The sequence below is a fragment of the Physcomitrium patens genome, chromosome 22 (assembly GCF_059467195.1).
Source record: "Physcomitrium patens ecotype Gransden chromosome 22, ASM5946719v1, whole genome shotgun sequence".
Classification (NCBI taxonomy): Eukaryota; Viridiplantae; Streptophyta; class Bryopsida; order Funariales; family Funariaceae; genus Physcomitrium; species Physcomitrium patens.
In genome coordinates, this window is record NC_143431.1 from 7,865,867 (window position 1) to 7,877,329 (window position 11,463).

Sequence of the window (11,463 nt, forward strand, 5' to 3'; positions counted from 1 at the left end):
AAATGTTTGTACAGTAACTAAAACTGGGCCACCGGGTTCTAAGCTGCACTTAGTTTCCACGGCATATTTGTGCATCACAGGGGGTTCATGTAGAGTTCTGTCGTTCAGTGACCCAATTTGATCTACAACTTTAACAAGATTCTCCGTGAGGTGATATCACTTCTGACCGAGCGAAAACGTCATGTTGTCATGGGCGAAGATGGTACACAAAGTCAACTCATGATATACATATTTTTGTTCTGTTTTATTTTTCCTCTTCTTCCTTACCTATACGTTGCTGATTCATCAACATGTGCAATAGATTGGCAATCTACAAGGCGGCAGTAATGCTGTGGAACGGAAGGGACACTTCCCAGAACTCATCTTATTGTTTCTAATGAAGAGGTGATCATTCTCAATACTTCCACGTGCTCATTCAATTCTATGGGCATGTCTTACCGGAATTTGTTAGAATTATTGGCCAGGTCATCTCCTCCAATCACCTTCAGAAAAAGCTCAATTCTCTATTTATAGCCACTTCACTCCAAATAGATACAACAAAAATTGAATAGATCTCTCAGAAATTCCCTTGTGAATCAGCCCAGAGCGAGTTACGTCTGAAAGCTTTTTCTTGATCCTAATTAAACGAGGATGCGCTTCTGTTTGTGTGTGTATGGATTTATTTTGTTCCCTTACAGTGGGTTTCATTGCTCGATTACAAATCAATTTCCAATTATCTACCTCCACATGTAGATTACTTGCATTCTTCTGCAGTGCAACGCTGACATGATAACTATCCACTGAATCCAGGCGGTATATTACCACAAAGAGTACTGTCCAGAAATTTTACTGATTCTATTTTCGAGGACAAAATTTCTCGAATTTTGATGTTCACATGGAGCCTTGTGTACCAATGCAGTATCTCTGCCAATTCCATGGCAACAGAATTATTTACAAATTAAGTAGTATTTTTCCTCGGATGTTTTTTCCTTTCAGAGTGACGACATGTTCCCAGGAGAAAAACGGTTTCAATATTATGCAGAAGTATAAGCGTCAAGCTCTGAGAATACTTACGAAAATTGGATTAAATCATTTGGGAGCAGAGTGTTGAGCTGGCCCAGGCAGCAGGCAGCTGCTCTCCGCTCTGCTCCGGTAGGGTTGCTTGCAAAGGTGCTGGGTGGCATCATTCAGTTGCATTAACTGCAGGTGTACACTAACACTTCATATAATTCCATCGTGTTTCTGACACCGCTGCAAAAACATTCCCGGAACATGACTCATCAAACCTAATACTCAAGTCATTGCATTGATGTTGACCAAGTATCCACAACCATGCACAGCACTTGAAAAAGTGCTGTCGACTCAGTCCAGAATATTAATGTTGCAGCTGAATCTGTTTTAGCTGTCTCCGAGATTTTTAGCGCGGTCTCAGTTTTCAGGGAGGATCACTGAAATGTGCAAAAGGGTTAGTATGAGACGTCGTGGTGAGGGGGTCGAATGTTGTACGTGACTAGAAACAGCATTTTGGTGCTCAGCTGCTAGACAAGTAGAAGAAGCTAAGAAGGAAATTCGTCATAACTGCTCCGCGGAGCTTTCAAGTGCTGCCGCTTGAACGCCAACTGCAACACTGGAGGTGTCACAGATTAGGCGAGATGGCTATTCAGGGCATTATTACAATGATAGGTAAGTGTGGGTATCCTATTGATTTCGCAATGATCCCTGCTCTTAGCGCCTGGCCTGTCGATGCATCATGGTAAGATCAAATGGAGCAGTGATGCGATCGGATGGAATCTCCGTTGCACATGCGGGGAGGAGTTTATCTAACAAAATGAGTCGATCGCTCCATCTGTCAAACGGATATCATGAGATACGCCTCAGAAGCTCATTGTCGAGAATGATGCACAGGGATCTACATGCTTTCTGCTATCACCAGGGTGGTGCAAGTCCTTCTGCGCTCAATGAACAGGGGAAATTTGCAGGCATATTTACACATATTTTGGAACAGAGCTCCGCAGAATCGTTCTGCAATATGTGCGAGAGTAGCAAAATGCAAAGCGAATAGGTGGGTGTATTATCATGGAGAATATTGGAGCTTGCTCTGGAAGCAATGCAAGTGCCGGCAGGAAGGATAAGAACGTTTACGCTTGGGTTTGTTAAAATTGATGTCTTGTTAATTGCGTCTCTGCATATACCGATTTAAAATTTTGAGTATAGCAACAAGGTAGTAGGAGATTAATGGAAGCCTATGTAGGGATCGGAGGACGTTTCAATCTGCAGGAGCCGGATGGTGCGGGAGCATAAACCCCAGTAAAACGAAATGAGTGAGGAAATTGCTTGTTTTGCTTGCTTCTTCTGATGTCTTATCAAAAACATTATAGGCACCAAAGTTCCGTCGCAAAGTTTTAAGATGAGAGTGTCCTCTGGTTTGTGATCTTCCGAGCATAGTGCTGTATGGTAGTAGGGTTGCAATCAATTTAACGTGTTAGGAGTAGCAAAATTCTGCGTTCAAAAGTACGATTAAACGACATTGACTCATTTTGGCCGTCTCCCCAGAATCTTTCTCCCTAAAATCATACATCTAGACAAACTCGCTGTAGAACCATCACTGGCTTGAATTATACGGCATTGTTTTTATTTTGTAATCGAGTTCACAAATGTCAAGTCTCTCAACGCTGTAGCAGTTTTCGAAGAAATAAGTTGACATCAAATCACAACGTGAAATGCCAGATTATGTCAGCGAGCAGTAGTGAGGGGTGTGAAAGGCTTTATTTCATTTCATGCGACTAGCAGACTACGTTTAATCTCTCCGCCTTTCTTCGACTCTAAGAAGTTTTAGACCAAGCCTTCGCTAAGCTCAGCCATGGCACGACACGGAGTTGCAAAATGAAGGGCAGGGGGGATGAGACTAGGCTGATAGCTACCACAGAAAAGAAATGGCCATGGTCAGATGGGAGGCAATGGACCCCACAGTCAGCGGAGACTTTCGCGGCTTCCCACAATTCCAAATTGCGCCACATCCGCAAGCAGGTGCATTTCTCTCGAGGTAAGTATCGCACTGCGCAGATAATTTTTTCCCAGACATCAATGATCTAGTTGAATCACTCGAGGGCGGATACTTGTACTCCTTTGGATTGCCCTTGAAAGGCTGAATGTCACGACATCCTGATGCTTTGGTTCTGATTCCGGTTCGTCTCACACTATCGCAAGCGGGAAGGCTATCGAGACAACAGTGGCGCCAAGACCCACTCGTGACGATGTTACATGAATTAGCCGTGATTTAACCCAAGACCAGCGACCAAACATTCGTCTGGTTTACCACAACATGACAGAATTCTTTTGTGAGCGCACAGGAGGGTTAGGGTAAGTTCAAAGGATTCGTCCTGTTGCTCATGAGTCGCATGGTGTGCTATTTGTGGTATAGAACTGGTGGAGACATCCACGTGGTAGCAGCCTCGAGAAATTAGGAGAATATTCGGCTGGGGATTGCATCGAAGGGATTTTCTGCATTCCATCCCCAAATGTCAGAATGATGCCGCTTGGTAAGAGATAGCATTCAGTGGCTTGCACTTGGTCAATTCCAGCAGTGAGCATCTTTCTGTGGAACATGGAACTGGCCTCGGGTTTGTCCGTTTGTCGATTTGAAACGGGATGGCTGGTGGGGCGGGATGTAAGAAGAGGGAGGGAGTTGCAGAGGAAATTCATATTCTAGAACTGCACTGAAACGAGCCCTCTGTGAAGCGAGGATTTGACGCTTTGACTTGGCAAGGCTAGCATGGCTTCCGGAGGAGGTTTGCCACGACGAAGAAGGCTCTTGGCTATGGTGGGTGCCCATGTCGTCAGCTCACTCGAATGACGGGAACGGAGGTTGTCAGTGAGGAGCTTCTTTGTCCTCGTTCGAGCAACGTGTAGCCGTCGGCTTGTTGGATGAGTTCGCGTACAATCGGCTGTCCTCGTGTTACGATTCGTAAGTGTAGTCAATGACGATGGCCGAAGCGATTGTGGGTGGAGATGGTGATGATGTTGCATTATGAGCTTCTATGGTGTGATTGACTGAGGAGATGTGGGGAAGCCTTTAGTTGGCAGGTCAGGGTTTTGGGATTAGGGAGGGAGAGGAGTCTAGGGTTATGGAAGATGGTGATGATGGAGCGGGGGTTGGGGAGGAGAGTGAGAAGAGTGTTTGTGTAGCACTCTTGTGATAATGCTCGTGGGGCATCATTTGAGGGTTTCTGTATTTGCTTCTAGTTTTTGTGTGAACGTGAGGATTCTGAGGAACCAGATTTACACTGGATTTGCGAAGGGCGATGCCAGTCAGAGTTTAGCGTGTAATGAGGCGTTGCAATTGATAATTTATCGCTTGATTGAGGCGATGGCTAAACATCGTGAGAAAGTGACGATTACGGAACCGGTTCATGCGACGGTAGCTTTGGGGAAATTGAACTTTGGCAGCAAATCATTCCATCAAAGATTGCCATTTTTCACTGGGCACAAGACCAAAACGATTCCACTGGGAGTCAATTTCACTGGGCCTGAGAATCAAGATGCGGCAGAGACGAAGAAAGCTGAGCAGAAGGTGAAATCCAGGTCGTTGGAGAGCAGTCCTGAAAAGGACACTCCTCCGTCTAGGACCAAGATTGACGCAGGCAGTGCGGGGAGTGCCAGCTACCATTGGTTGAGGAAACAGAAAATTGCTGGTTCGACTACGCCGAGGGCTAACAGCATGGAGCATCAACCAATAGTCAAACCTAAGAAGATCAAGTTCCCTGACATGAAAAGATCCGCATCATGGGCGCACTTCGTTGAGCTTTCGCAAGCGGAAGCACGGCATCTTGAAATGGAGGTACCAGATCAATACGTCTGCGACATGTCGTCGCTCTTCTTGGGGCAGCGATTCGCCTCAGGCAATCACAGTCGACTCTACCAAGGCGTTTATAAGGACCAAGACGTAGCCGTAAAGCTTCTTAGACTCGATAGCTGCGAGGATGCTGCAACTGCCGCCAGGTTGGAGCGCCAATTCATGCAAGAGGTTCATTGTCTCTCCCAGTTCCATCATCCCAACATCGTAGAATTCGTAGCCGCGTCTTGGAAACCCCCAGTGTGCTGTGTTATCATGGAGTATGTCCCAGGCGGCTCCCTGAGAGCATTTCTTCATAAGTACGAGTCCGAATCATTGCCATTGAAAACGATACTATCAATGGCATTGGACGTTGCTTTAGGGATGGAGTATTTGCATTCCCAAGGCGTAGTCCATCGAGACCTCAAATCAGAGAACCTCGTACTTACCGAGGAACTTCACCTCAAATTAACAGATTTTGGAGTGGGGTGCTTGGAAACCGAGTGTGATCTTCGAAGTTCTGATACAGGGACGTACCGCTGGATGGCTCCTGAAATGATTAGTCACAAGCACTACTCGAAGAAGGTGGACGTGTACAGCTTTGGGATAGTATTGTGGGAGCTCGTCACTAGGCTGGTGCCTTATCAGGATATGACCCCTGTGCAGGTTGCGTATGCTGTGGTGAACAAGAATTTAAGACCAACTATTCCTGATGATTGTCCCACAGAGTTAGCGGATTTGATGGAGCAGTGCTGGAAGGATAATCCTGAGCGACGTCCGAACTTCTACCAAATTGTACAAATTCTCGAAGACGTGGAGATGTCGTTGCCTGAGGACCCTCAGCCCCAGCATCATCGTTACTCAAGTTCAGCACTATTTGGGTGAGATACGTATTTGGGTTTTAGCATTGTTTCGTAAGATCGACTTTGGAGCAATATTACTCTTAGTTTACAGACTGTACTTCCATTCTTTGTAATAACATCTCTCATCTAGATAGCTTGCACAGAAAAACTATGAAAGATTGCTCTACATATCGGATGATCACCCCGAGAATGATCCGGAAAACCTTTTGAAGAGTTTTATCCATGCATTGTATTTGCTGCTGGAAAACAGCTGTGTTTGCATTTGATATTTCAATGTGGTGCCGACTTCGGTTTTTGGTGCACCATGAATTCTGTGCCTAAATAGTGACGGTGTAGCTTGATCTACTAATGCGATATTTTCTCAGTTTGGCTGCACATCTCAAAATATATTTCTCTGAAATATATGCAATCGTTGCGTTGGTCAGCGATTTCTGCAGTCAATTAATTTAGAAAATCATACACTAAATCTCATCAACAGTGCTTCATACTGCAGCCTGTAATTGAAACGTAAAAAGCACGGGTACGTAATGTGACAGTTAATCTTACATAAACTGGAAACATCTCTTGATTTGTGACGTAGAAGACGAGCTTCCCCCATCCTTCTTGATACTAATTTTGATAAAAAAAAAAATTGGTAGTATCATGTGATAGCGTCCAGAGTAAACTGCTCTAGCTGGGAACCATTCAGGAGACACCGTACCATCGAGAACAGGGATTTGGAAGGTGAATATGCCTCCTTATCACTAAAGTGGATTTAGGCTCGACTTTTCTCGCTACTGCCAATGGTAGTGGTCAATGCTCTACTTCGTCAGGAACCTGAGAGAGATTCTTTGTGCTACTTTAACACCCAGAGTTGAACCTTTTCACTGGCGCCAAGTGCACAATGTACATGCCGTCGCCCTGGTAGCAAATATGAACAAAAACTCAACAAGTTGGACGTTGACTTTTCGAATCACTGTCAGTGACTCTTAACCATATTTGATTCCTGATTCCTGATTCCTTCTAATTTCATCATGATAATGTAATCTGTCATTGGATCACTCAAGATCTATGGCACGTAATTCTTTATTGGTACATGCATCGAACGATTTTTCAGTGAATTGTATGATGTGAACCTTGTCGTTGATCATACTCGCAGTAAACGTGGCAGTTTGAAGACTTGGTGAAGTGTACATGGCAAAATATCAATCTTATCTCTGTCATGAAAGTCAGTCTACATTCTGCCTCAGGTCGACACAGACGGTAGTCGAAAATGAATCAGAAATTCACGGATGAGATGTAGGAAAATCCTCGAATTGTCGTTCTAATTGAATAGCTTTTAGCTGTAATTGTCTTCTCTAATTTTGGATGTTATAGTAGGTCTTCGGTTGGCGAGGATTTTTGATGAAGTGCGACCCCGTTTCAATTGAACAGCAACCCAACCCCCAGCGGCTACTTCTTTTGCTCAGGAAATTTCTTACTTGCTAACTTCTTGAAAGCTATGTTGGCTTCCTTGAGTGCTTCAACAATTGGAGGCTGTGTGGCATTCTCGCCTCCAAGCTCCTTGTTCCGCTTCACGATCATGTCTGTGACGTTACCCAGTTTTCCCAACACCATTTTCAGATTTGAAGTAATGACGTCTTTCATTGCGGAGTCCACGAAAGACCTCTTGCTCCCTTTTGTCGGATACTTGGATGGTCTCCTGACGGGTTTTGGGTTTTCAGCATCAAAATCGGACGACGACGCTTTGTCAGACATTCTCAATTCAAAAATTTGAGGAGCTCCAACAAATGACCCAGCACTCAGTTTCTGCGCATTGAATCACGAAATTGATGTTGGGGTGCGACTGTTCAACAACTACCTATTGGCTAAATTGGAATAGAACCGCTCCATTTTCGAGCATTGAATAACTTCCCTAGATTTTTGGAAAACACCCAATTAACAACACCAATCAGTGTGGATGGAGAATTCAATCCACTGAATTCCGTGCATGGAAAATCCCTAATTGCGGCTAAGCTCGCGTTGCGGTAGTAGGAGTCGGTTGCAAGAATCTTGCTGCTGAATCCTATCACCGTGAGGATTGATGAACGTCACTTGGAACTAGGGTAGGTGTGGAGTATCTTACTACCGTTTTTGAAAGACCAGGTTGTGAAGCGAGGGAATGAATTTTAAAGCGTTAAAAGCTTGTTAGTTATTTCACGAGTACGTGTGTTCGTTTCAGGTATAGTGAATTCGATTCTTAATCTCTTTGCATTCCACAATATCTCTTGCTACATTTGTTTTCGTTTAAAATGCAGGTGTTTTATTTTGTTTTTGTTTTTGGCCGAGTACGGTTTTTTTTGTGATGTGCGACACATTTTGAGCTCTGAGTTCTTGGTCCTAGGAGGAAGTTATGGGTAGGGTCAGTGTAGGCATTTAATTCGGTGTTTTTGTGCTGTATATGAGGTCGAATGTAGCTTTGGTTTATGGGTTATTGTCGAATAGAGGTTAGTTTGAGTACCTTGTGGTGTTAGGGTTTGTGTGACTTTGTCGAAGGGGTGTTGGATCAAATTGCGACTTGTTAGAAATTTTACACTTGCGTGCTCTTTCCTGGTTTGCTTTCGGAATTGTGAGCAAGACATTGGAATGCAATTGGAAAAGACTTGTTACGTTTTGCATTAACTAGTTCTTGGCCACACCAGTCTGTTCTTAGTCTCCTCGAAGTCCTGTGGACGGTGTACGGTGACTTTTCTCAGTTTGATACGGCATTCTCTGTAAACCTTTTAGGTTCTAATGAACTGAATTATGCTTAGTATTGCTATGGCTTATTGTTGGAGGGAGAATCAAGCACATGTAACGCAGGTGCGGCGTATGGCCTGTAATGCCTCATGCACAGGATAGAGAATTTACCCTGGGATTTTAAAGTGATTTAATAAACATCTACTCTGTGAACATTTTCGTAGATTGCTTTCCAATTTTACTTTGACTTTCAAATTGAAAAACTCAGATAAGAGTGGCTTTGTCTGGCCCCTCTGTCTAGATCAAGGAGAAGGATGGTGGAGTGGTGGTGGGGAGTTGTAGGGACGGTAGTCCCTGCATTAGTGGTTCGTCAGGCGATCAAGACGTCCCGTAACCGTGAAGAAGCGCAGCTTCAGGGAAGAGACAACAAAGGGTCCACGGATCAGTTTGTGTGTGAACGCGTTTGCACGTCGAAGAGAATGCTTAGTAGGGTTGGAGCTTTCTCCAAAGATCCCACACCAGATACTTGTGTCACAGTCTGCGGGGTCAGCGAGGTGGATGCTTGCTCCGAAGCTTGTGTCCGCTCTGTCTGTGCGAATGCACACCATGTTCCTAACTGGAATGACATCTGCCTGCGTCGGTGTCAAACTCAGTGTATTAAGGCAAGTGCTTGACCACAGCTTTATGATAGATTTCTGATGGTGATGTCAGAATTTACTTTCAAGGGGGCGGGTATAGCAACGGAGACAAATTGATTACCAGATTAGTGAAAATTTCTTATGAATGCTATGTCGGTTGCTGACAAAACTGGCCTACGGCCACTCTCACATAAATACTATCTACACGTTAGATTTACTACCTACTTGCTCCGAGTTGACAGAGTTTTGTTTTTCCAAAAAATTGAAAATTATCTGGAATGTCGCTTTCGATTTGTATTGAGAATCGAAGCTAGAGTTCAAGAACTTATGGGAAAAGGAACATGTGCACTGGTCGTTGAGCATTGCAGTAAACTTTCCACATTTGCCTCGGGATTTGTATATTAATTATATCCTCTTAATATCGCTTCGTGTAGAATTATTCGATTAACATTTAGCAGTCGTAATTTGGCAGCACTGTATCCACATGCACATTGTAAGATCTATGGATACCATCTTATGACGGAATGATTTGTGTTTCGCAGGACTCTGACCAGCGCACGGCCATGGCCAGGAGAGCAGGAAAATTGGCTTAGTTTCTGCGGCCTGTAGTTGAGTTTCGAAGCTCCCTTCCAGCAGGATGTCTGAAAACAAGGGTTTTGCACTTGTGACGATCCTCGTGAACACACCACTATTTTTTGACCTGCAGTTGGCCGTATGAGTGCCCGAACATTCTCATTCTGTGGCATGTTGGTTCACTCATGCCTCAATGTAACCTAGGCAAGCTTCCAATTTCATTGATTTAGCAGTTTTGAATAGCTACCTATGTCATATGGCATCATGTATTTCGTAGGTCTCTGCTTTGCAGCTTAATAGATCATCTGTAACCGAGATCAACATGCCTTCTCAACGTGTCTTGATTTTGAAGAACTCAAATTTCTGAAGCTTTCATTTGGACTCTTGGTACCTTGGCTGATAACGAAGTTGGATGGATGTGGTAAGCTTAATTGATTTCATCAGCGGCGAGTCCATACTGAGATCTTGAAACCATCCATTCTTGCCTTTTATGTACATGTAGTTTTGCTTAATTTTTCTATATTTATGTACGTATTTTATTTTGTTGTCTTTATATTTATGTTAACTATATTATTTGCACATGAATGTGGGAGAACAAACAATTCCCAGTGGGTAGGTACTGAAAACTAACACACTAATTGGAGGTGCAAAAGATGGTGCTTTTATCCATTCGAGCCCAAGGTGTTCAACATGCTATCTGCTTGAATATGTGCAGAACTTTTCTTTTGAAACATATTACCATTAATATCTCGTTAAAAGAACATTTTGTCAGTCTTTTTCTTCCATGGTCATGTGTTCAATTTAGTTTAACTGCTGTTTTACAATAAAACTTAACCATCTTATTGTAACAATTGTGTGTATGTTTTATTTTTATTTTTATTTTTAAGGCAACAATTTATTTTTGCATAATTCTGATTTTATTAGAAGCTTGCTCCCAACAATAGTATATTACAACTACAAAAATTACAAGCTATTATAAAAAAATATTAGAAAGATTTTTTTTGGCTATTGTAAATGGCATTATTTATGCATGGTGTGAGCTAAAATATACCTCTATTAGTTAGAAGTTTATTCTAGTTCACAACAAGCAAATTAATTATAAAAACCTTATATTATTTAGTTCTTATTTAAATCTTAGTTAAATTATTCATTCCCTTTTTAAAAGAAAATCAATGTTATCAAGCATGTTAATAATTTATTTAGTAAATTCCATGTAATAAAAAAATTCTTAATAAGATGATTATATATATATATATATATATATATATAATATTTTAACTTCTATTTAATTAAAATTCATCCATTGACAAGATTTCATTGTTGAATAATATTTCATCTACATATCTCATCTATATTTAAAAATTCATCCTTCATTATAACTTCATCCAATTTAACTCGTTTAAAATCGACTTGATATAAGATTGGTGCAGAAATAAAGGTTGTCTTCAAAGTTTCAAATGTTGCTTCTACTTCTTGTTTCCATTGAAGTTTGGTTTTATAAATCAAACTTGTAAGTGGAGCTGCAACTTGAGAGAAGTTTTTGATGAAGATCCGGTAGTAGTTAGCAAATCTCAAAAAATATTGAACATCTCTTACCATTTTTGAGATCTTCCAATTCATAATAATTTGAACTTTCTTAGGATTTATCATAAATCTATCATTTAAAATGATGTATCCTAAGAAGTCAACTTAAGTAGTGTGGAATACATATTTTTCTATCTTGGCATAGAATCCCACATCTCTTAGTTTTTGTAACACATGACAAATATGAAGTTCATGTTTTTTTGTATTTTTAGAATAGATTAAAATATTGTCTAGATAACAAATAACAAAGTCATCTAAAAACTCTCAAAAAACATCATTCATTAGATGAAATTGTTTG

General features: G+C 41.9%; 2 protein-coding genes across 10 annotated transcripts; both read left to right on the forward strand.

Moving 5' to 3' along the window:
- The first annotated feature begins 1,370 nt into the window (after positions 1 to 1,370).
- On the forward strand, positions 1,371 to 5,995 carry LOC112274913 (serine/threonine/tyrosine-protein kinase HT1). Of its 3 annotated transcripts, none has more exons than XM_090246302.1 (3): positions 1,371 to 1,662; positions 2,707 to 3,518; positions 3,652 to 5,995. In XM_090246302.1, the coding sequence occupies exon 3, from the start codon at positions 4,178 to 4,180 to the stop codon at positions 5,693 to 5,695; it is 1,518 nt and encodes a 505-aa protein (XP_090102428.1). In that variant the 5' UTR covers positions 1,371 to 1,662; positions 2,707 to 3,518; positions 3,652 to 4,177; the 3' UTR covers positions 5,696 to 5,995. The 3 variants fall into 3 exon arrangements, with proteins under 3 accessions (XP_090102428.1, XP_073386296.1, XP_090102427.1); XM_073530195.2 differs by having other exon boundaries at positions 1,410 to 3,022; positions 3,401 to 3,518; XM_090246301.1 differs by having other exon boundaries at positions 1,410 to 3,518; positions 3,655 to 5,995.
- Positions 5,996 to 7,833: 1,838 nt separating this feature from the next.
- LOC112274914 (uncharacterized protein At5g64816) lies at positions 7,834 to 9,915 on the forward strand. Of its 7 annotated transcripts, none has more exons than XM_090246303.1 (4): positions 7,834 to 7,873; positions 8,419 to 8,493; positions 8,672 to 9,032; positions 9,551 to 9,915. In XM_090246303.1, exons 3-4 carry the CDS (start codon positions 8,685 to 8,687, stop codon positions 9,599 to 9,601), a joined length of 399 nt encoding a protein of 132 aa, XP_090102429.1. In that variant the 5' UTR covers positions 7,834 to 7,873; positions 8,419 to 8,493; positions 8,672 to 8,684; the 3' UTR covers positions 9,602 to 9,915. The 7 variants fall into 7 exon arrangements, with proteins under 7 accessions (XP_090102429.1, XP_090102431.1, XP_024360537.1 ...); XM_090246305.1 differs by having other exon boundaries at positions 8,445 to 8,509; XM_024504769.3 differs by having other exon boundaries at positions 8,445 to 8,493.
- Positions 9,916 to 11,463: the final 1,548 nt, after the last annotated feature.